Source organism: Sphaeramia orbicularis, chromosome 9, assembly GCF_902148855.1.
Source record: "Sphaeramia orbicularis chromosome 9, fSphaOr1.1, whole genome shotgun sequence".
Classification (NCBI taxonomy): domain Eukaryota; kingdom Metazoa; phylum Chordata; class Actinopteri; order Kurtiformes; family Apogonidae; genus Sphaeramia; species Sphaeramia orbicularis.
In genome coordinates this window covers 39,261,418-39,287,484 of record NC_043965.1, presented here as the reverse complement: position 1 = coordinate 39,287,484, position 26,067 = coordinate 39,261,418, and the positions used below count along the sequence as shown (strand labels likewise).

Here is a 26,067-nt window from a genome sequence, read left to right as displayed (position 1 = left end):
AATAATGAATGACAGCATTTCTATACATACAAAGCAATACAATTATTTCTTGTTGTTTACCCTGCTATGAGACGGCTTTAATGTTTGCATTTTTTGAGGCCATAAAAGTCCCACGCAAGAGTGGAAGATATGGCTGAGATCGAAAACAAGATGCCAAGGAGACGTATCCTTCAGACAATATCTGCTGTAGAAAGTTGCTGTGTCTGCTGATTTAGACGAGCCTCAACAGGCCAGATTGCACAACAGTCTGCTGCAAATTCACTCAGATAGCATTACCTCAGCGCCGACAGTGTCCATATGCTGCCATTTGTTTACAAGTGCAGGTGCGTCCAAGTATGTCAGTGATGAAGTAGTAAAAGATGAGGCACTAACCAAAGTCAGTGTCGGTCAGTTCTGAGCCGTTGGTGTAGTTGCCATTGGGAAGGTGTTTGCGGGAGCTGCCATCCACAGCGCAGGCTTTGGCAATGGACTGAACCAGGTGCTCGTCGTCGGCGTTCCTCCAGCCCCACCAGCTGACCTCTGGCTGGCCACATCGGGCGATCACAGCCCCTGTGCTCAGGTGCCTGTGGAGGAGGGACAAGATTTGTTCTCATGTTTTAAGAGAAATCAGTCTGACAAAGAAATGACAGATGGCTGGAATCTTTGACTTGAATCATTGTACTTGTTTTATGACAAAAAGTAGGGTAGTGTGATACTGTTAGCTTCATAGCATAATTAGCATAGCATGAAGTCAAGACTTTTTTTTAGGATTTAGCCAATGATGCAAAATGAAGCAGCAGTGTTACGAGACTAAAGTTACACAGATTTGGCCAATAATAGGACTTAGGCAATTCTGAAATAAGGCTAATGATATGTTCATATAGAATATTATGTTAAGTATCCATAACAATTTTCAGGGTCATGACACATGACAATATGTAATGCATTATTCATTATTAACACAGGCAGTATTTGTAACAAATGGAGAAACACATTCACATTACATGTATTACAAAAAAATTATTTGTTATGCTATATGTGCTGTACAGTTATAGATTTACAATGTTCATAATGTTCAAAAAAAGAAATTTAATATTTTTCCCAGCACTAGTTCTAGCAAAAAAAAGCATTAAAGAACTTCAAACACATGGTTGTTATATTAAAAACTAACATGTTGTGAGTTATTGGTCAACATTCTCAGTAGTGTTGAAACATTCTGAAGGGAGGAAGACAGAAAAATGTAGCCTACAGGGAGTAATCCATTAGCAATAAGCTGTATGTTATGGTTTTTGTTGCCAAAGTAAACGATGTCTTGTAAACGCTATTAAAGATAAAATCTTTGAAAAGGTTTATCATTAAAGCTGGTCTGAACATGACGGTGGCTGTCAGTGCTGTGTGGTAATAAACAAGCTCAGTTGCTGGCTTGAGGAAGCCAGGGTGAAACAAACACCGACCTATAAACCACAGCAGGAAACCTCTTCCAGGATCGAAAGGCTGCCACATTTTCCAGCTCCTTATCTGTGATCCAGGCTGGCACCAGGAGCTGCTGAGGGTAGCTGTGGCAAAGCCTGAGCAGTACCAAGGGACGGAGAGAGCAACGGTTAACCAAGAGACGCACAGGGATCATCAGAAATCTGTGATAGATCAACAAAGTCTCTGTCTACAGACACCTAATCCTGGGCTGGGTCCTTATCTGCCCAGGGCGAAGCACCGGTGGAGTACAATAACACAACCACCCACTGTCTAACACACACTGACTTGTGCTGTATGCCAAAGAAAGCAAGAGACGGGATCTGTCTTCTCGCTGGGAGTCACGGAAATCAGCACAGCAGCCGGTTTTGTATCCTGAATGAAAGCTGCTATTACCTAAACTTGCTGTTGATGTCAGATATCCTCCAGGCGTTTTGAGTGTCAAAGCCCATCCTCTCCACCTCGTTCTTGAACCAGGAGGTTACATGTTCACCTGCGGAACACAGATGACTGATAAGAGTGGAGCAGAGGTCCTGATAGGGTTATACGAGGACATGTGAGAGGTACAGTACCCGGTCTGCACAGCTCGCCGTGCTGCTCCTTCTCCCCTGCGTACACCTCCATGCACCAGGCGTGGAAGGCGAAGGAGAACAGGTCCTCCAGGCGAGACGGAGGGCGCACTACAGCGTTTAGACGTTTCAACCATTCCTGACACTGCTCAAAGGTGGTGAACTGACACCTGGGGAATCAAAAGAGAAGCACATGAATACAAATGTAGACTGAAAGGTTCACGAGTTTACCATGAAGCTCCAGTAATTAAAGACCATGCATGGATTATTAAATTTTTGAGTGAACAGCTGCTGCTGCTTGAATCTCTTTCATATAGAGGCTTTTGTCTGACAGGGAAAAAAACAGCTTAATATTTCAAAATATTTTTAAAGCAAGAATATTGTGTTCTAACATGGAAACCATAACAGTATGAGTCTTCTTTGGAAGTCGATAACGTACTTGACAACATCATAACTGTTCATCACAAATTGTTAACTTTTACAAACACCAGCTATCACCAATGACCATTTCTGCACCAAACATCCACTTTTTGTCCATATTGTGTGAGACATCAAGCTGTTTACAAAGCTGATATAAATGAAAATTCTACTAATAATAAGATTTAAGATGTTTTCACTGGTGAACTACATTCAACTGTGTAAACACTGCCTCCTTTTATTTCGAAAACTGTTAAATGTTTAACAGTAGGTGTGTTTCTTTTGCCTGTCAAAAATATGGGCTTTGCTTTACGCCAAGTGTTATAAACTGTTAGCCTGTTTACAGTCAGCGCTGTGTCGTCTACTTAAATTAACTTGCTGTGTGGAAAAGCATAGACATTGTAATCAAACAGTGCAAAAAAGCTTTTGGCAATTATACTTGTTAGAACATGAGCTTAAAACTCAAGTCATTTATAACACTGTATAATAGGTAAATGTCTTAGGAAACACACAAATAAGAAAATCTTTTCTTCTACTGGTACAAATGAGTCTAAGAAAGACACTAAAAATAAATGACAGCCCTGCAGAGCAACTAGTCTTCATAAAGATACTGTTACTGTAAACACACTTAAACACAAATTATGTTAAGAGTTTAAACATTTCGTGGTGAATTATTATAGTCTAGAGGGATACATTTCACATGTTTGGTGGTTTTGGGTATGTACCAACCCCAGGAGGTTCTAATGTTAAAACCTGAATATTATCAGCAAACCCCACATCAGAAGAAGCTAGATTTAGAAAAAGGATATATTCAAAATATGCAAGAGTGCAGTTTGCAAGATCCGTAAAATTCAGAATACTGTAAGAGTAGGAGTGTTAGTGTGGATGTAAACAGTTAATATGTTAATGTATTAACTACTAAATAAAACAAGGAGAAACAAAAACCTTTAATTAGAGCTGAATTAAATGCATGCTAACTTTAATCCATCTGGTATACATCTTTCATTGTCAACCTCCATCACCAAGATTTGTAAAAGTTAAAAGATGTGCTTCAGTACTTTTTTGCGCCGTACCTGACGATTTTGCAGTCCTTACAGGTGACATGCAGCTGGAACATATCCCGACACTCCACACTCTCTATGAGCTGAAGGGGAACCTGCAGGGCGACAGAGAAGGAATATCAGTTCTACAACAATCTGACAAAAACATTACAGGCCAAGTATGTCGAATATGTACCAACCAAGCACATGCAGTCAGTAAGAGTAGTGTGGAAGACTGCACGCTATTTAGCAAAGTAGTAAAAAGGTCAACAGTAAGGTACGTTCATGCCAACAATCAGCTCTGTGTGCTGCAGTCACAGTTTGATCTTCACTGTATAAATCAAATCATTCACGCACGTGGTCCTAAAAATGAAACCGATTATTCATCCAGGTGCGCGCCCATTAATTTAGTCTCACCACACCAAGTCCCTCTGAGCTCTGTTAATGTACATAATCTTCTTAACTTCAGTATGGGAGCACAAAGTGACTCAATAACAGATCCTGTGAGTGTATATTTGCATTTCCTTTCTGGCGTGAAGTTACAGTGTTATTATCTTTATAGGCAAATAGCATCCAAAGTACAGAATCGTCATGTGCTTATGACTTAACTGCATGCTTCGAATACTGCAGCGAAATAACTCTGCTGCTTTTGACTAAGCTCTGCTAATGAGCTAAGAGAATTTTTCAGTTGTGCAGCAGGCTTTTGTTAAAGAAAAAAGGTGTGGCTCAGTGCATAGTCATGCACAATGCTCAGCTCACAGAAATTACATTCCAGCATAAAAAAAAACAAAAAAAAAACAATTACAAATCCAAGTATGGAGTTCACATGCTAACTGTTGCAAAGTTTATATTCATATAATTACAGATTTAGTTAAGCTCCGGAAAAGGTCTGAGTTTGGTTAAACATCAATAAATAAAATGTGTGTTTTCTATTACAGCTTGATCTTATTTTATTTATTTTTTTATTAAGACAAGCATCCACCTTCCAAAGACATCCATAAAATAAAAGTTGAATGATATCATCATTATAACAAGGCCACAAAGACATGCTAGCAGTTCTGTTGATGGAAAACTGCAGAAATACATCACTCAAACTTTTACAGTCATCAATACTTTAGCCATATGGAAATTATATTAATTGACAGCACAATTGGCTCTGGCTGTTTCTGAATGAGTGTTAATCTGTAATTGTATTTAGCAGAAGCAATAAAATCTTTTAGTCACATGTTTCATATCCATTCCTTGTCAACCTATTTAAGCAAGATAATGTATTGAAACAGCTGGTGAGAAGTGTAAAATAAACTTAAGTTGATGAAGTAAGCATCACCACGACTGATTTCTTTTTACAATACTGACTAGCTTCTTGTACATTACCCGTTACCGTTTTGTAATAAAACATATTACAGGTGGACACTATTACAACAACCTATTTGCAGTTGAAATTTACTTATACAGGAATGTAATTTCTAAGTGAGAAAGTTTGTCAGTCATCAGCAGGTCCAGCTCCTAATACTGTGTTAGATGTTCTGTAAAGGCTGTGTTAAAAGGTAGAAGCTTTAATACTTTGTGTATATTTTCCCATACACACTTTTCCATCATGTCTTTTTAAACCAGCACCTGAAGTCAAACAGGATAAACAAGCAGGACACAACTCCTCTAGACACCAGCCGGTTAACAGACAAGCACACAGACATTTTACAGTCAAGTCAACCACTCCACGCCGTGCAGCTCTGATGGGTACTTACTGACACCTCACAACAACAACTCTGCTGTCCAAAACAAGACAGAACAAAAGTCAAAGTGATGCATTTTTGGGGGGTGTAATTGGTCTGAGTAGGGCTGTGATCGCAGCACACGCCGGATGTTCTCCCATCCAGCTGCTGTAACTTAATTCCTGCTCTCTAATCTACATCCCTAATCTGGCCGCCATCAAAATTCCTGGGCTGCTTGTTAACTGCCTCTCGCTCTCTTCCTGCACCTCCCGCCCCCGGTTTACCAGCTCCAACAGCTCTGCCATGTGATGCACATGCCTCATCAACCTGTCCAAATGTGGGTGAGGACAATACTGGGTCTTTCAGATGAGAGCAGAGGCTTTATAAACAGAAAACACCAACTAGAACCGCAGTTCATGATAAGCATGTGACGGTCTCATCACCTACAGAATCACACTGTGGGATGTACTGAATATTTAATCTAATGTTTCGTTTACACAGGTAAAAGTGGCCCAAATTGGACTTTTTTGTCCAAATGTGACTGATATTTTTTTTTAGCACAAATCCAATTTTTTCCAAATCAGACCCAAAACACTTTCATGTGGTCCTACATATCTGATGTTTTGCAATGCAACTTCAGTCTGTCCAGTCATGTTGCATTCCATCCGACTTTTACATCATCGAAAGGCAACAGACATCAGAATTCTCTTCACACAAGAGTCTGATAGTAGTCGCATTTAAAATACAATGTGACCATGCAAAAAAAGGGAAACTTCAGCAAAAAAGAACTAATGAAGCTGACAATTAGAAAAAACAACTAGTATCATTTTATTTGGTCAACTTGGTGTTTAGGGTAGTTCTCTTGTGTTATAGAGGGTATGCATGTGACATCACCGCTAGTGGAAGTCACTGCGGTTACGCCCACTGAGTGGCAGAAAGAGGGAGTAGAGTAGCAGCATTGGCTTCAATACTGTCTAAACTTAAGAACAATATTTAATAAAAAATGGGGAAGAGCTGTTGTGCGATTAATTGTATGAACAGGTTTGAAAAGCAGTCGGAGCTATCGTTTTACAGACACCGAAAGACAAAGAAAAGAGAAGTAGATGGATCCACAAATCCAGGAAACCAATCTAGGTTTGTGGATCCCGTTTCTTGTCAGGTAACATTAATTTATGCTGTATTTCAGTAAAATCATACCTTAAATTACGTATTGTTTTGGCTAATGTTACTTCTTAGTAAAGCTCTTGGTTTCATGATCACATCTTTCATGATTTTTGCCTTCATTTTGTGATTATGAACCTTGTGCTCCTACATGATTTGTAAACTAACTTAAACTAAGGCTAACCCAGTTTTTCAAATATGGGGGTACTTGAGCCCAAAGCTACGACGGCGTATTAGGGCCACATGAGAAAACAAAAACACTTGTCACTACGAGTATCAAGTCATAAAATATTGATATAAAACCCATAATTTTATGATAATGAAGTTGAATACAAAAAGAATCACAATGTTATGGGAATAAAGTCATAGTTACAAAAAAAAACTCATAAAAATGTCATCGTTTATGAGATTAAAGTAATCATATTCGGACAATAAAACCATAATATTACAAGAATAATGTCGTAATTTAAAAACAGGTGGGGAAAAATATCTTAATTTACAAGAATAAAGTCGTGCCCTGCTGGTCCACAGCAGTAGCATCTGTGTTGTATAAAGTACTTGATATGAACTAGACGTAAATCTCCTCAGTCCCAGTAGATCATGCTTATATTCACTGGGGTCAGTACATGGTCTACTGTAAATGCACTTTGGATCAGCTGGTTCTGGGCCCTAGTTTTAGCTCCTGGTTGTCAGTAATGATGAAACCAAGTATATTAGTTTCAGGTAAAAATAGCGATGATCCCCTACACCCTGGATGTCCGGATACGTGATTTCGGGCCACATGCCAATGTTTGTGGACCACTTGTTCTTTGGTAGCTCATACGGATCCACGTCGAGTCCAATTGTCCTTAATTTAATTTCATATTTCACATTTTCTCGGTCTTGCTGTGTTTACTGCTATACTCCGTCATGTTGAGCAGGTTGGTTTTTGCCACTCAGTCTGACTTAGAGGGGTGTGGCCTGGGGAGGAAGTGATGTATATGCATACCCTCTATTAGAGCTATAGTTTATAAGAGGAGGAGGAATTAAAACTACTGAAAGTGTTTCCTTGTAGCACATGATTTGTCATTGCACAGCTTTGCTGCTCTCACATCTCAGTGGTGAAGAAGGTGGGACATAGTTCAGTCTCCTCAAATTACAACAATTTGAGACACTTTAGAGCTCCACGCTTCATGTAAACAGTCGTGAAATGATGATTTTGTACTGTTTTTAGATAGCCTCTGTATGTGCATTGAGACAAGGATGCATAGAGGGGTGGTTCTGATAAAAACACTGAAAATCCAACATAAGATCCTACATGAGGTGTCATAAGACACAAGATATGTACAATCCCCATCGGCAAAAAAAAAAAAAAGAAAAACTAACAAATATGATGAATTAGACTTATACGTCTAAGAAAATAAACAGCTTTTTCCTAATATATCAATTTTGCAGCTGTTTATTTTCTAACAGGCAAGAAAACACTTTCACTTTTTATTTTGATTCCAGTCTGTTTCAATAAAAGCACTTTTGACTTCTTGCATGTGGCAGTAACTTGCAGCTACACAATTAGCCCACACTGTAGAAAAAACTGCACTTTTTGGCAGAATGCGACTACTTAAGAGATGATTGGTACATAATCACCCATCTTCCTCACCTGTCAACCGTGGGTTGGGCTTTCAGCAAAGTACCGAGAACGAAATCTAGTTTAAACTCAGTACAGTGCAGTGATATAGTGCATCTTTTTTTAGAAAGTGACCACACTTGGGTAACAGAGCTGGGCTATCTCTCAGCGCTGTGAAAAGACACAGAGAGAGAGGGCACGACTGTTATGCATCCCCTCTAGAACTGCTGCAACCATGGCAACGGCGAGTGCAGAGAGAAAGCAAAGCGGGCAGGCGGGTGTAGAAACAGAGGTGATGAAGAGTCACGCGGCGCTTCTGCCAGTGCAGATCAGCTCTGAATGGCCCGGTCAACACAGCGCTGGCACAATGGCCCCAGCTCTGTCCATTCACAAGCACTAAAGCGCACTTTCACACAGCGTCGAGTAGAGACAATGTAGTTCATTCTTCAGTTATTTTGAGCTGTGCGATGGCTGCTCTCCACTCATATATGCACGAGGAGAATCTCTCTGGTCACTTCACAGAGTTACTTACATTGACAACAGACTCTTTGAACTTGATGTGTAGGCGGTAGTTGGACATTGCGATGATGGCGTCCTCTGCTCTCCCCACATACTCTGTGAACTCCCCATGCAGCTCAGGAAAGGGCACCTAGTGACAGCGGGAGATTAAACATTTCAAAGAAACTGCAGAGACACAAATCAGCAGTGACAGTGGTACACAGACGGATGTGGCGTGGTTCAGTAGAGTCAGTGCACTTTGTAAACTGTTAAGATAAAAATAGGTTCTTTCGTGCAGGTAAGGAATGGACATCGATCAAAACTTTTCTTTTTCAGATTCTCTTCATTTTATACTGTGAGCAGTTCGTCGTAAGTTGTCCAACTCTTTCATTTTAAGTTTCAGCACACAGGTGTTTTTCCCCATTCAAAGCACTTTTGCAGGATAATAAACTTGGAATTTCTGACATCAGCAATATTTTATTTCTCACTACATTAGTAGTAAATACAAGAGTCATGGATTCAGCTTGCCCCTATGTGCAGGTAGGTGACAGAAAGTTTTAAAGAGAGTTTTTATTTCATCTTTAAGTTTAGTTTCAGTTTTATAACAGTATAAGTAGTCTTATTTCTATATCCATATTTACTAGTTTAACATTTTCCAGGTATTGTCAGTACAGCCTTAATTTACAGGAGCTGAAAAAAAGTCCAATTAAAGAATTCAATTAAGAATTTGTAATTTTAAAAAAAGTTAAATGACTTCAAACTGAAGTGAAACTTTAGTTTAAATAAATAAATAAATAAATAATTTACCTACTTTTTGTTTGAGGCAAATTATTAATTGTAGTTTTTAAAAACTTTGTTACAATACAACCTTTTTCACAGTAAGAAACTCAACATTAACCTTTCGTAATTTTAGAAAAAAAACCCGAAACCTTTCCACTTTCCCTACTTTGACCTTATGGTAGCTCTTGGAGAAAATAATCCTTGTAACCTTTTAGTAATGCTCACCAGGCTTCTCAGTGAGTATTAGAGGTTTCAGAGCTCAACAATTAAAAACTACAACTTCCAAAAATTAGCAATTGGCTTATTTTAACACAATGAAGTACAGAAATAGACGGCCCGAGTTGACCTAAACACAAACGTTTCTTTCTTCACATTAAGCTCAACTACAGCCAGCAGTGCGCTTACTATTTTCCTCAACACAATAGTAAGACGATGAAGTGTTATTTTCAGACCGACCTTTGAAACTTTAATTTTGCTCAGACTTGGAATGAAAGTGAACTAGAGTCACATGTGTCAGGATTATGTAACCGTCTATTGAGAAGGCACTTGCAGACACACATATTTACACACAACTGTGAGCTTCACCAAGATTTACAGTGTCATTTAAGCAGCAGTGGGCTTACTCACCTGCATGTTTTCCTCCTCCAGGACGGGGGACTTCTTGGGAAAGATCTGATTGGCCTGGATACACTCCAAGCTCTGCTGGCCCTCCTCCTCCTGTTGAGAAAAGACATGTTAACTCTGAAATAGTACAACTGTAATGCAAACACTGTACACAGAAATGTCTGTATGGGCCATTGACCTTCTCTCACATGGAATGACAGGACACAATATGAGGTTTATAAGTCATGTAATATTAAAGATCAATTCATGCATTTGATTATTAAACTCTGTGCCTGAAAGGGTTTGAAAGTGTTCAATTATTTTTCTTGTTTCTAAACTATCCTTGTTTTCAAGGAATGAAAGAGGAAATAAATCTTAAACGAAACAAAATTGGTATTTTTGTCAGGTATTGGGACAGAATTTCACAACATTTGCTTCCCCATTTCAAACTTTCACTTAAAATTTCAGAGACATTCCTTAACTAAGTACAGTGAGCATTTTACAGTCCGTCAAAGCTGCACAAACCAACGTCACGTCATTTTTTTACTCAGTTTGTCAACAAAGCATGTGAGAAGAGACACTTCTGTTGACATCCGGTAGCATGACCGACTTCAGCAGAAGCTCAAACATTTGACTTGGCCTCACAAAAAAAAAAAAAAAAAAAAAAAAAGAATATACATCATGAGACAGCAAAATGAAACAAAAAACACTGGCAGTAAGGGTGATTAAAGCAAGGATGAAAATGCTGACAGAACTGGCGCACACAAGCAAACTGCATTTTCCTTGTCACCACTATATGTATATCTTTCATAAACACACAGAAAAAGACGACCTGAAACACAATAAATGAAAAATCAGGTGCCACACATCACCGTGGGCATGCAAACATTTCACCTACCAAATGCACCTTGTTCAATGTGTCAGCCATAAAAACATAACATCAAAGAGCAGTAATACAGAATAGAATAGAACTTTATTGTCACCGTCACAGGAACAATGAAAATTTGTTTGGCAGCTCTGTTCTGTTTAGCAGCAAAAACAGTAAGTACAAATATCTGTAGTTCTTTCCCAGAAATTACAATTCCTTTAAACTGAACACTAATTATATAGTACTGTGTATTTTAATATTAGCAATGTACTTATTTAAATTGTTTTAGCAACAGGTGTTTTGTCATTCCTTACAAGAATGAGTAATACATTTTATAAATGAAGAGAAAAACACTCCTGCTACAGTTCAACATAGGAATGTTTTTCCACCTTCACAACCTATAAGAATCGGACTAAATAAGCAGATTGGGAATCGGTAACACTGAAAGTATATCCAATCCTTACAATTACAGATATTTACAGGTGACACCTTTGAATACTGAGCTGCTCAGCAGGAATAGTTGAGTGTTTAAATGCCACTTCAGTTGGAGCTACAGGGGACAAAGTATTGTTACTTCTTTGATAAGCTGAATATTTGCAGACACAATAACATCTGGTTCCTTTCTACATTATCTGGAATAGGGGAAGTGTCACAGTCCTTGTTGTAACTAAGAGCTGACTTAAAACCAGCTACAGTGTTGAATTTATGCTGCTTTGTGTCGCTGTCTTATCCTCCACGCCCACACCACTATGTGTAACCCAGGCTGATTTACTGTAATTACTCCCTGTACGACAAGCTACAGGGTTACAAATGCCAGTAACCTCAGCATTCTTAGCTATCGAATGGGATCATCACAGGAATTCATTTACACAAGACCCTGAAAAAAGAAGAGATTTCAATCTTATTTTGACCAGATAAAATTATGGACCTCTTAATTTCAAAGTGATTTTCACCAAGAATCTATGGCTCTGCATAATGACCAAATGTCTGTGGTCACACAGCAGTCTTATGCAACACGAACATGTTTCCCAGAGGATTCCTATCAGTGGGGAATGCTAGGCATGGATATGCAAGCAGTCAAGGAGTTTTCCTCAAGGGCAAAGTGGTGTAAAGAAATATCTGGCCTTCAGCCGACAGCAGACTAAAGCATCATGGTCTGAATTTGGTCAGGAGCCGAGTTTGGTCTGCACATCATTCAAAGAAAGATTAAGGTGCTTGGATGGACAGTAGCTAAACATCCTGTGGAATGCTGGCTCAGCACGAGCCACCGCTGCCCTGATGTACAGAGTCACGAAGGCTGGAAGAGCAGCGTGGGGAGACCGGCGCTACATAGCAGAACATAAAAACATATCCACATGTTTCAACAGCTGATGGATTTTGTTCCAACAGTTCTATCAGAAAGCAGAGATGCACAGACTTTCTGCAGTCTAAACTGAAAGCAGCCCTGCTTAGGCAGCAGCCCCAGATGACCTTTGACTCTGCTGCGGCTGATGTAACCGTCTGCTTCCTGGTAAACAGAGCTGATTAAAAAGGGAAATCAATGGAGAGTTTCCGATTCTGCAGACTGCACCCTGACAGAGAACAGATAGCAAGTTACTGTCCAAAGCACGCATGAAGTAGGGCTGCAACCAACCACTATCTTTGTTGTCAATAAAAAGTTCAATATGAAGGATTTGCATGTGTTTCGGTTTGCGCTGGACTTCCAAGTTAACAGTATCTGATGTTGCACACTGGTGCAGCTGCAGAAGAACGCAAGAGAAGCACTACACAACAAGTCCAAACCCAAGGATTTTCACTGGAAAAATTGACCCAAGACGTCCACACTTAGGGCAACATACAGGGTCTTATCACAGATGTCGGCAACAGAGAGAGATGTCAGACTAGTAGGAAATGGATGGAATCTTCACATAAACACATAAAATTGAACCTTTAGGCTGCTATTTATTTTACTGATTAATCAAATTAATTTTTGAGTGGAGTTTGTGTGTACACCAGCTTCTTCCCACTAACCAAAGACATGCACTTTGACAGGATAATTGGTCAATCTACATTGCCCATAGGTGTCAACGTCACTGTGAATGGTTGTTTGTCTGTATACATCGACCCTGCGATGAAGTGACGACCACACCCTGCCTTTGTCTACTGGCAGTTGGGATGGAGGTATTTTTAAAATGAATGAATCAAATCAATTTGTTGGTCTACAAAAAAACATTTGATCAGTGTTGCTCCGATCTAACGTCCTCAAATACGTTTGGACGACAAACCAAAAATACTCATTTAAACATCAGAAATTAGAACACACTCAAATTTAAGAAGCTTGAATCACAGAATTTACTAAATCACCAAAACAGTTGCAGATTATTTTCATAATCAACTGATCAATCATTGCAGCTCTACTATGAAGACAGTGAAAACAGATTACCATGGCCCCTGTGAAGGAGTGTGGGTCACCCAACCAAGAACTCCGACCTGGACCAGTCTGCAAAAAACAAAACAAAAAAACAAAAACACACACACACACAGGACAAATTAAAATCATTATAGGATTATGTGGGATATGTTCAACATTGAAATCCATTTCCTCTCAGGTTGAATAAACATTGATTATAATTAAAACCAGCTGTGGAACTTAAGCAGCATTTTTTATTTTGTAGGTTATATTACATTTTGTACCACTCACCATTTAGTCAAAATTTAGAAGATTTGTTTAGAGAAATCATATTGGTGATTGGTTTGGAAATATTTCCAAATTCAGATCAAGTTTGGCAAGTTTAGCTCATAAAAAGCGCCACTGTTCATTCCTAGACAGCCAGTGTAATACTGTTGACTCAGACCTTAGATGGTTTACATGTCTGTTCTTGGAATAAGGTGGTTTCTTTGATGTAAACGAGCTTCTACTAACCACAGTAATTGTACAATGCCTCACAAATCCATCCCCCAAAGAGGAAATCATGAGGCTTCTCCATCACATCTTTGGACAGAGCATGGATGACAATGTCTAACCAAAATAACAAGCCATGACAAGGCAGCATTTTGAAGGCTGCTGGCATGCCATATTTAGGATGTTTTATGCACAGGAAGTGTAAATGGACCACAGTTCCTTAGAGTATTCATTTGGGAAGTCAAATGACTGCTACTAGATCAGGAAAATGTGACCTAACATGTATTTATACATCTCCTGTGATAATAGGAAAATGTTTATCGATTCATATTGTATTCTATTGTTATGCATGTTGTATGGTAAAGTATGCTCTTTTAAAGATTCATTCTTTTCTGTAGCACAAGGACATATTTCACTCTTTTCTCCCAACTCCCACAGCACCTCTAAATAAGATACCAGCTTTGTTCAGTTCAGTTCTTGAGCAGCACTGTTATGGCACTTTAAGGTGAATTATTTTAACTTGCGTATATAGCGTAGTCATTACATTTATTTAGATTTACTATGTATTTACTTGTGGTTTTAATACCTGTGTTTTTACTGTTAATGTATTTACTGAGTATAGCTTATTCTGATATTTTTTAGGCTTGATTACATTGCACATCTGATTATATAACCATTTCTGTTCTTTTATTTTTGCACCAGAACAATGGCCTAACTGTGTGATTGAGTGTTTTTTCATTTGTATTTGTCATAGTTGATGCAGCAACATGTAGCACCGATGTCTTAGATAAATTTCTCATGAATAAATTTTCCAATTTCTAATATCCGATATGGGTCTGAAAACTATACTTTGCAAAAACAATTAGCAAATTATGTCAGACACTACCTTTCTATACATTAATTTAATTAAAATAATTTCTATACATTTCTATAATATTTTTAGGTACACCTTGATGTGCTGGTAAATAGGCTTATTTTTATGGTTAAGAACTGCTTTGAGTGTTGAAAAATGCAAATGAACTTGAAAGTAAAACTAAAGATTGAAACCATAATGTCTAATTCAAGTTTTATTTTGAGATTTTATTACAACCTGAACTAAAAGTTTGCAGAACGGTTCTTAACAAAGCAAGGGGAAAAATAAAAAAAATAAGTAAGAACATTATATTTGTTGAGTATATCGTTCAAAATGTAATAAAAAGACCTTTCCATTGGGCAATTTTGTATGAACCACTTGCTCAACCTAACTTACTAAACTAAAATAGTTGTTTTATCACAATACATACCTGGATATAACGTCTGTGTGTGATTTTAGTCAAATCACACTTCTATACTGGCTCACGATTATATTTTAAGCTTCTGGATAAAAATAAGTATGTATGAAATGACATAAGATGAAGTTGAGGGAATGATGCATGATTCAGTAGAGCTTACATATATACTTTTTTAATATACGTTATATTCAGTCAGGTACATCAAACACTGAGAGCACGACATAAAAACAATGTTACACTACACAAATACCACTGGCTGACATTTCTACAAAAAAGGCCAGAATGAAAAAAGGTCACATAGTGCAGGAGCATGCTGTTCACTTCAGACTTACCGCAGACGATCGGTGATGGATGATGAGCAGTCTTGGTGATACTGTTTGGAAACTCTCACAAGTAAGACATGGAAATCTGTGGAAATGAAGGCAAACATGCCAGTGAATAATGACAAAATGTGTTTCTCCAACAAACCTGTCTATATTTTTTTCAACAGCAGACTTTTTCACTGAGACATTTAAGCTACAGAAGCGCTTTTGATTCTCGGGCAAATATAGCTGTACTAGTGGTCAAAGTGGTTTCCATGTGAGCTCAGAGATACCACTTAAACTCTGCCATGGAATGGAAAAAAAAGCCTGTCTTAAACCATGAATTCAATAGTGTAGCAAACATGCAGTCACGTGAACCAATAAATGAAGAAGAACATGAAGTTCATGGGGGTTAGATATAGGGCTGGGTAAAAAAATTGTATTTAATCGATCTTGGATCGATTTCATTTTAATTTTGCGTAATCGATTAATAGTGGATGAGATAGATTTTTCAGCAGGACCTGGAGTACGTGGAAGCGCAACCGACTCTGTCTTGCAAACCCCTGGGGAAGACGGGGTGACGGCTCTGGCGTGGAAAAGACGCAAAGGAAGGGTGGGGAAAACCCCTCTGCTGGAGGTCCTCCTGGCCACAAACTCGAACAAGCAGTGTGAAGGAACTGGCCAACTGGAGGTTCTCCGAGGCGAGTCGCGGAAGCCGGTCGTTCTTGGAATAATAACTTGGATCCATACTATCACCTATGGTTGAGTATGGAGTTACAGGAATTGTAAAATGACAATGTCCGACTGCTACGCTACTTGACCAACAATCACGGAGCGCGCACACCCCCGCTCCAACCAACAATCACGGCGCGCAACCCCCCCCCCCCCCCCCCCCGCCCCCCCAAGTGAGTAGAAGCCACCAGCCATAAAACAGAATAAAGATGACAAAGAAGTCCGTTCTGAGCCACTGTAGAAACATGGGAACGTTCCTGTCCCGTTCATAATTTAAGAGTAGATTTAGCTATTCACTGCTGAAATGTCATTTATTTCCTTTCTAATATCAATATTGATACCAGTATTGATGTGTTGCATGACTGCGGTAGTCACATAATCACGTTACAACTCAAAATTGTGCTTTGATACCACTAAATTAATCTGAATCAATCAATTAATACTGAATTGAATCGATATTGGATCGAATGAAATTGAATCGTGATTAATCGATTCAGAACCTTATGAATCGAAATCGAATTGATTATGGAAATTGGCCAGGATACCCAGCCCTAGTTAGATATATTTCTTAGAATGAATACCAATTATTTGTAATCAAGAAGGCTGATCTGGAGCTGATATACATTTGCAGTAAATATTAAAATGGTGGGAATCGAAAGCCAGATTAACACAAAGTATAATGTAAGATGTTGAAATGTTTAAGAGGAACTGTGCAGGAAGGACCCATAAGCATTTCTTCAAGTTTAATAATTTTAATTAACAAAATAGTGGTACAATTTTTAATCAAGTTGAGTGTAAAAGTGTGCATCAGAGCCAAAGCAGTACATTCTTAAAATCTATTTAAGGAATATGGGTTAATAATATATAAATGTAAATGTATCGTTAAGTAATTGTTAAACAGTTTGTATATTAAATTCCAGAAACTGTGTTTTGTGGCCATGTCGCCTAATGAATGATCTGCCATATTTGATACAGTAGGATAAAAATAATTTGAGGTACAATTGCCTCACAATGCTTGATTACCTGCCAAAGCAGCTGGTTAACAGGCACACATACTTGGCAGAGTCATATGCCTAACTAGATCTGAGTGATAGCTGGGACTAACTGTGCCCTGTACAATACAGCTAAAAAAAAATGTCACAGACCAAGAAAAAATGAAATACAGCTCAGTGTCCGAAATGAGCAAGCATATTCAGGTTAAAAACTGTGTAACTGGTTACATGACTGGTAAATCATTTAGAATGACCAGGTTGGACTAACGTGAACTCACTGCCCATGGTGTAGAGATTAAGAAAAACTTAAAGAGTTAAATTTTGTCATCTATGTCCTCCTGAGACCAAGTAAGTAAAGGTCTTGCCTTTTTATGTTAAATAATCGCCTTGATTGGAAACAGCATGATGCAACAGTTTCTTCCAGATACATTTTTTCTTTTTTTATTTGAGTGTCCTTTACAAGGGACAGCATTTTTTTTAGTAAAGCTGTGAAACTCTCCACTATAAAGGACAAAAATGCATTGCTGGGTCTCAGCAGGATACATGATTGCCTGTAAAATCACCCAAAAATTAGTCTGCAGACTAAGAGCAACAGGTAATCTTTAAATCAAATGCATTACACATTTTTGGCCAATAAAAGATCTGACTGGTAAATGTTCTCCGTTTACCTGCAGATCAGCCAAAAAGTTCATTTTGTACCCTGGACTTTTGTCTGTCATATCACCAAACGTTTTTCTTCAACACAGACAACCCCTTAAGGATCTCTCAGTAGACAGGCCCACAAATAGTTGCAAAGGTCAGACACTCTTTCAGAAACTGAAATCTGATCTCAGTGGGTCAGTAAAGTTGTGGCTCAACACACCTCCAACATTTTAGATGCCAAGGAAGCAGAAGCGACACAAAGATCCCTCTGCAACAGCGGCCGAGGAGACGAGGTTGGTTGGGCAACTGTTAGGCAGTCAGGGGAGGTCATTACTCCTGTGAGAGGAGCAGGGCTCAGGGCTGCTGCTACCTGATAAAGCATATCTGCCACACACACAGGGCTCTGTTTACCGCTGCGGGCTCCTGACCCGTGGCTGCAGCTCAGTCTGGCTCTGAGTTCAGAGTCACACACTGGGAGCTAAGCCCCTTAGAGCCTTAACGTTACTCGGATCCCGTGACAGGCCACCATGCATCACGGGCTGCAACAAACAGCCTCGATATACAAATGTTCTCATCGTGTTTCAACAAGAAACACTCAATCGAATCTTTGACGTGGAGTCACAGGTTATATGGGGCAAATACGCCGAGGGTCGGGAAGTGCTTATCCTACACCAGCCCATATAAAACACATTAAAAACTCGCAAGCAAACAGACGTAACTCAAAAAAGAGATTAATAGAACTGTTACGGCTTCGCTTTGCATGAGAAATGTGAGCTAATGTTTGCTGAGGAGATAAACAAAGCAGCCAAAACACACCAACCCAAACTGTGCTAAATGAAGTGTTTGCTAATAAGCTAACTAAATACTCTTCAAATGACAACCGTGGGACATTTAAAGTAGTTTTAAGCAATAAATGACATAAGAAACGCTTTAGTGGAGTTCAAATAAACGTTAATATAAATTAGCTAGCTAGCGTTAACGTATTTGCTCTCCCTTCTAAAGGGAAAGGTTGGGTTTTTTGCAGCTAGCAAACGTCAGTGGTCTATCAATAACAGTGACCGTAATGAGCTGTTAGCTTGCTAACGTTCATGTTTGCCCATAGTAAATATTAGCACGAATCAAATGCTGGAATTAGCGGTGTAGTGTTATACTGCAAACTCATAGTGGTCGGCATTAGTAGAGAGGCTAGCAAACGCCAAAGTGCATTAAAAGACCGCCGCGGCTAAGATTAGCTGGTTGAGCTAGCGCAGCTTTCTGCAACTGTTTTTGTTGTTATGAGATGGAGGGCGGACCCCAAAACGGAGGCCTCTGTCAAAACACACCGAGGAACGGACACAAACCGGGCCGGTAGACTCACCAGTCCACGGAGTGATGAAAGGTGAGGAGCCAATGATTCATCCGAAGTCCGTGCAATTACTAAGCAGCAAACAAACGTCGACCAAATAGACATTAGTCATATCCGAGCCGAGGCCAGCTTCACTGCGTCCCTTTATAACACCGAGTCGTCGTCGCCATCGCCGCGAATTTCTCCAGCCCAACAGCCTACGTAACGGCGTGACGTAATCGCGTCAGTACGATGCTCAAGGCGGGGGAGGGGCCACGACGCACCACGCGGTACGATCATGTAAACACTGGCCCTTTGACGGCATGATTAATAATGCATGGATTATAATACTGAAATCTGAAAGACACAAATCACCGGTGGAATTTAACGCAATACCTCTGCAGTTTTCTGCAGGTTTAATTAGGTTTCCTGCAGGTTCAAATAATGCCTGAAAAAAATCTTTTGCAAATTTTGATGTCCTCTGTGTGCGTTTATTTCATCCATTAATGTTATGTATTTTTATTATATATTCCAAGTGGATGATGAGAATTGGTAAGTTACAGCTATAAAAAAAATATAGGACCAATGGCCCTATATCTCACCAGCATGTTCTATGAAAAATCAATAACAACTTGAATTTGCGAGGTTCTGGTGCTATGTTAGAGTGCTGTGGTCTTGATGTTGGAGATCAGTCTCCCAATAGAAGTGAGTGGTACTTTCACCGGAGAACTCAACTAATTAAATGAAAGTCCATATATGACTTCCTATCAGTGCTCAATAGCAACTCTATTGATATCTAACCACTTCCATGTTGTAAGCCATTAAAATATGACCCATTATAAGTAAAGATAAATTTTTAATATTTAAAAAATTCAAATTTCTCAAAACTGTACAAACTTTGTAGACACTGTCCCAAGAAAGTGGCATAAAAAAATTGAAATGAGTCTGACCAGTAGTTTTGTTAGAGTAGATGTTTCGAAGAAATTGCTAAGATGAAGACGAGGCCGGACACAGCACCTTCAAAGCTCCAAAAGTGAAAAGAATGGAGTTTGATGCTGAAATGACAGCGCATCTTCTACTTGGATGAATTTGATTATGAGACTTATGAAGGTATAAATTTATTATGGGGTGTTATTATCTTTGCTAAGTTGCTGTTTGTTCATCCACAGTTCAGACTAAACTGTGACAGTTCTGACCTTGTTTGGACAATTCCAAACAGATCTTTTGTTCAGCTACTGACAACACAAACTATACCGAAAACAGAGGTGATTTGTGGTTTTCCTGTGGCTGTTTTCTGTCTAAAAACAGAGCTAAGCTAACAGAGCTATAATGTAAACTATCAGCTGACGCAGCACGTGAAGATTGTTAGACACAGTGCTAATTTCACCAAGTGTTCAATGGAGAAAACTTGATACAGATGTGTGTGAACAGTGAGCACAGTTTGGTGTTTGGTAGTTTGAAGTGTGTTCTAGTCCAAGACATCCCCCTGCTGTTGAGAGTTTGGAATAACAATACTACATGGAACCCCTTTAACCATGTTTTGTGAGGCACATCTAAATAAAGTTAATTTATGCAGTTTGTGAAAATCGTAGAATTTCAAAGACAGTAACTCCTCAAATAGAAGAAATAAAAACACAACACAGCAAAGTCTTAAACAATTATGTATTGAATGATGGCTTACATATGCAAATTCAATTCCAAGACGCTTGGCATACCTTTGTCCAGTCTTTAATGTTTAACAGCCTGACATGTGAGGCTTCAGACAGTTACTATACGCCTGCAGGACACTTCTGTTTATTGGCTCACAGCTGACTTTCAAATGAAAAACAACTATTTCTTAGTGATAAACCCTCAGTGTCAGAGTCATGTTTCATATTAATAACTCTGAATACAATCATTCAAATTTCGACGACCAATTTAGTGACAAATGTCAATTACAAAATAAAACCATCTTAAGTGTGGGCTCTTTTTAGAAAAAGCTTTGCTTTGCTATAAAAAGCCCTACACCCCTTACAAATCACACTTCACCACATGACATTATTCCTGTGGTATAATGCATGAGGCAAATGATATGGCACAAAAAACCTCATTTTAAGTATTTCCTTGTGATGTTTCCCGGGTCTTCATTGGGTTCTGATTTGATTGGTTTCATGATGATATCGTGAGAGCCAAATTTATCAGCTGCACCATGCATGGACTTCACTGATGTAAAAAAGACTGAAGTGCTGATTTAATGTCCCTGTGCAAGAACAACACAAAAACACAGTCTATCCCTTTTCATGTGACCAGGATGGATTCGCATGCAAAACAATGAGATGAGCTTTACATGAAGAGATAATGGTCTGGGTAAATACATTTCTTTTTCCGTCATATGTCCATGTTACCATGTAAGACAATGAAATTTTCCACAAAAGAAATGCCACTTCTAATCATACAGTATATTATGCACAAAAAATGGTGGTACGAAAACCAGAGAGAAATCTTCTGTGGCTCCAAGAGAAACAAAAACAGTATTTTAGAGAGCAAAGTCTACTGATCTCAAAAATGCAACCCATTAGCCTCATCGTGGTAGTTCCAACCAGCACTGTACTTTGACACGTCCATGTAATGAATTACAAAACAGCAACTACTCTCCGACAACACGCTGCTTTCTGTAAAAGTTGCAATTCCCATATACATACAACTTCCACAGGTCCATTTAATATATAACGGAGCATTCTCTAACACCACATAATGCTTTATCGTCATCAACCACCAATGATGAGAGCAACTGTTTCAGTAAAGCTTTAAAAAGCAAGACTACCCTGAGAGAAGGTCTAAAACGTGGGCAAGCTTGCCAGACCAGAACTGGCTTGAATGGGTTTGGTTTATTAAATCTGTACACTCTATTTCAATATAATCAGCACATTTTGTTCCAAGAATGTAAGATATTATTTTTAGTAATCGTGTAATATATATCTCTACATAATACAATCCAAGTCCTCTGAACTATGTAGACATGTGCAAGTGTTTACTACCAACTTCAACGATACAGTAAAGGCAAAGACTTGTGGACACTAAGTAAGGATAATGTTGATATCTGAAATTTTCTTGAGTCCTCACAATTATCAAAATCTAAGTGCTGTAAGTAGTTCATACACGAGGTATTGAATATCTAGTTAACTGTTCTGAGTATAAAATAGAGGCAAAATACATAAAGAACATTTTGCAAGCATGACAAAGAAACTTCTACAGACACAATACACAAGTGGTCAAAGATAATATGAGGGGATACCTGTAACCTTTTTGTGTTCTTGAATATAGTGTACTTACAAATCGAATGTTTTCATGTTGACGAGGGGTCGCACCCTGTGTATCATGCACTCAAACACTGAGACTCAATCCCATAGGAGGCGAATTCACGTTCACAGCAACTGCTTGAAAAATACGCAGCTTAAAACAGTATCAGAGCTTCGAGGTTGAGGTGTTTTACGCATTATTCCTGCTACAGTAAATGACACCAGTTTAGAGAAAGTGCACTAATCAGGTGTTCATAAACACACAAACAGATTAATCGTGCGCTCCCTGTCTCTCCGAACAGCGACAGACTTAATTGTCCTGTTCATTACATCTTTCCACTTGCTTCGTCCTTGATTCTTCATGTCTGAGGCATGATACAGAATATTCTCCCTCCATTTATTCAAATAATCGTGGGTCATGTGTATGCATAAAATGAAACGCGTGGTCATAGCATGATGTGCGTCAACATAATCTGAGGTAAACCAGGTGTCCTGTGTCTTGGCCCATTACAGTCTGAGAAAGCAGTGCCTTAGAGGGTCAGAGAGGTAAGTCTGAAAGAAATAATGTAAACTGTGCTCGTGTAGTGAATGTTTCACTTACTACCACAAGCACAAGGGCCCTAAACTGTAAACCTCAAGGATTATTCAAAGGAAAGAGAAAACAAAAAACACTAAACTACTCATTAGATTTCAACGTTTCCTTTTTTCTTATTTTTTGCAGGGTTTTCAACTTTTTTTTTCTCATGTTTTCGCTCAAATATAACCACAGGTGACTAACTACAGAGGATAACAGGGTCAGGTGAGTACCATGCTACATCAGGTTTAGAGAAGGCTATTGCAGACAATTCTACAACATGTACAACCACATTTTATACGTGTGAGTTACAAATATTTCAAAACATATCACCAAGAAACTAAGTACATACAAGATGTTGAATATTTAGAGTCTTAAAGGACTATCCCTCAGTCAGTAATAGGATTTCATGTTACTTGACTTAAACTGTCCAGTCTTACAGACAAAATCTGAAAAATTGCTATTCAAAAAGTAGCAAATTTGGTCAATGTCTCTTTTCAAATAGTTATAGTGCTTTTAATGGCTTAAGACAGGGGTCTTTTTTTAATCTCACCCAGTGGCAATCTACAGAACTTCAGTGTACATTTTATGACACCATAGCTGCAAAAGTCTTCATGTCAAGTCCAATAGGTAAAACAACAGCTAGCGCTGTCACATATATTTCAAAGAAGTATGCATTATCAAAAAAAAAGAAAGAAAAAAAGAAAAAATGCACATTTATAAACTTTTTTTAATTCTTTAAGTTCTTGTAGGGAATTCAGCCATATGTGTAGCTGTGCATTCCCATTTGCTATGAGTCTGAGAGGACAGGCCTTCTGGAGCCAGGCTCCACTCCACGTCTTCCGGAAGCTTCTGTTTGAGACTCTCCTGCATGCGGCAAGGGTCATCAGGACTACATACAAGTAAAAGGGGGCTTAAAACTCCCACTCCAGTGTTTCTTCTCGATTGGCTGCTCTCTCTAACCTGTGGATGATGTTATTGAGGTTGGCCATTTTTTCATTGCGTCTCTGAGTGCTTCTGTTAAGTTTGGGGCTTTGGAAGGGGGGCAGCGGGTTGGGGTCCAGGCTGTGATTGGTGCTGGTTGAGGGTGGGTTGGGCAGAGATGGCGATATTGGAGCGGAGGAGGACGGGACGGGAGACACTGACATCATGAGGCCGGGTGAGGACGCAGCCGACGGGGAGTTGAGGGAGACCTCCAGGCTGCTGCGACACGGTTCTGATGAAGCCTTGAAGCTGACCGGGTCGACGGGGGACTTTCCGGAGTCTTCCCCCTCGTGCCTGGACTGGTTGGCCCTCTGGGGTCCGTCTATGGAGCCAGGGTAGAGCCCCTGAGTCTGGCCGCTGATCCCCTCCTCCTGCCTCGAGCGGGGTTCGCGACATCCAGAGTCCTCCTCCTCCTTTTTTAACGGCGGAAACTGGACCGCTGTGGAAAAACACTGAACTCTCGACTGTTTCCCGGAGGCGTCCCGCCCCTCGTCGCCTTCATCTTCCCTGTCCATTGCCTCCTGCTTGACGTGAGGCAGAGTGGTGTTGGCGCTGAGAGGATGGCTGGAGTGGATATGTCCTGAGGGCTGCTGCAGCCTCCTCTCCTCTCCGTCAGAGTGGGGGCTCCGTGTCACTGATGGCGAGTAGCTGAGGTGTTCAGCATCTGTGTCGTTGTCTGGGAGACCCTCCATCAGCACCTCCCGCCGCATCCGGGACCTGCACAAACACACTGCTGTTAGATGGTTCAGACCCTTTTAAAAGGTTGGTTCTAGTGACATCTAGTGGCGAGGTTTCAGATTGTAACCAAATTAATATCCCCACCTCACTGTGCTCTATAGTGGCCATTAAAAACAGGAAAAGGTCAGTGTTTGGTTTGTCCGTTCTGGCCTTTTTAGTCGAGAGGATGGAAATTTTATTTTCAACAGGCTTCAATTAAACAACATCTCTTTCAGCGTATACTTTCCCATATTTCACAAAAATACCATTAAAGCCGTCATCCTTAGTAATTTACTTCCCAACCATCATGGGGCAAAAATTCTATAATTACCTTAAAGTATACAGTGATTGAAGTGGTCTGGGACACGAGATGAGTGTTTTTGGTTTGCCTATGTTTTCAGGCCATAAAAAAATCTACTCTGTGACACAGATTTTTGGCTAATCACAGGTGTTTTCAGACAGGTAGGAGGCTTAAATATGTAACCGACAGCTGTATTTACTGTCAAAAGTGACATGGACATAACTCTACTGCTCTACTCCTTTGTCCTGCCTCCAACATGTAAGTTTGGAAAAGTACTTCAGTTTTTCCATAACAGCATGAAATGACATTGGATTGCCCATCTTTTTTATTTTATTTTATTTTATTATTTTATTCATTTCTTTCTTTTATACATGCTTTAAATTTGGCCATATTTGGATGGCAGATTTCCCCATGAGTTTGACACCTACTTTTTTTTTTTTTTTTTTACTTTATTTTTTACTTCTCTAAGTGAACACAATAATACATGAACCAAATGGTGACGAACATGCCTGTCAAGAGGATGTATCATATGTAGAGACAAACAACGAAAAGAAAAAACATAAAATTAAATAAATTACTTAAATAAAAACATCTGTGCGTCCTGTACTTCCCTCAGAAGTCCATTAAATTACTGTTTGTAGGCCAAAAAATAACACAAACAAAGAAAAAAACTAAATCAAAATAAACTTAACATAGACAAATCACTTAATGTTTTAATAAGAATTCCAGTTTTTCCAGTATGTTTATTATTTTTTGGTGTAATGTCTCAGAGAGAATCTCTTATTGCATAATTTCTATCTATCCACTGATTTTTGGAGCCTCTTTACTGCTTTTTTTTTATCCGGGCTTATATTATTTGTAAAAAAAAATGCCTCCTGCAGATTTAACCATAGCTATTTTAGGTAACTAATGGATTTTTTTTTTTTTTTTTTTTTTAAATCAGTGAAGAGACGCATGACATCATCACCTGCATTAGTGCTAAGTAGTTGGTTTCATCTTGGAGTTTTGTTACAGTGTGATAAACACAAGTGTCACAGTCTGAGATACGGAAAAAGGATTGAATCTGTGAATCTACATCTCTGGGGCTGATGGGATACGCAAAGGAAAAATATGAAGTGACCACTGATGTGACTTTATTGAGATACGATTTCATTTAGCACAACGCAAATCTAACCCAGTGGTATATGATGCAGTGCAGCTCAACAGATACGTCACCTACCAAATGGAACCTCCAAGTGAAAATCTAACTTTCCCTTAGTGCATTCCAACACTGCTGCAAACTCACATATCCCACAATCCACCTGTAGACTCCAGAAGGGGAAGATGTTATCCACCGCTCTACAATATCTATATGCAAATGTGTCAGTGG

General features: G+C 39.2%; 2 protein-coding genes across 4 annotated transcripts in view; both read right to left on the bottom strand.

Moving 5' to 3' along the window:
• Positions 1 to 19,053, bottom strand: part of mtmr3 (myotubularin related protein 3) — a 35,424-nt gene extending 16,371 nt beyond the window's left edge. For both annotated transcript variants that reach the window (XM_030144420.1, XM_030144419.1), the window contains exons 1-10: positions 18,878 to 19,053; positions 15,185 to 15,260; positions 13,123 to 13,179; positions 9,857 to 9,946; positions 8,484 to 8,600; positions 3,509 to 3,591; positions 2,022 to 2,188; positions 1,846 to 1,942; positions 1,434 to 1,547; positions 373 to 563 (exon numbers count right to left, since the gene is read on the bottom strand). In XM_030144420.1, the coding sequence (XP_030000280.1) occupies positions 373 to 563; positions 1,434 to 1,547; positions 1,846 to 1,942; positions 2,022 to 2,188; positions 3,509 to 3,591; positions 8,484 to 8,600; positions 9,857 to 9,946; positions 13,123 to 13,125 (862 nt within the window). In that variant the 5' untranslated portion in view covers positions 13,126 to 13,179; positions 15,185 to 15,260; positions 18,878 to 19,053. The remainder of the gene's footprint in view (positions 1 to 372; positions 564 to 1,433; positions 1,548 to 1,845; positions 1,943 to 2,021; positions 2,189 to 3,508; positions 3,592 to 8,483; positions 8,601 to 9,856; positions 9,947 to 13,122; positions 13,180 to 15,184; positions 15,261 to 18,877) is intronic.
• A 1,435-nt stretch (positions 19,054 to 20,488) lies between these two features.
• The window catches only part of cux2b (cut-like homeobox 2b), a 124,379-nt gene continuing 118,800 nt past the window's right edge, over positions 20,489 to 26,067 (bottom strand). For both annotated transcript variants that reach the window (XM_030144059.1, XM_030144060.1), the window contains exon 22: positions 20,489 to 24,397. In XM_030144059.1, the coding sequence (XP_029999919.1) occupies positions 23,611 to 24,397 (787 nt within the window). In that variant the 3' untranslated portion in view covers positions 20,489 to 23,610. The remainder of the gene's footprint in view (positions 24,398 to 26,067) is intronic.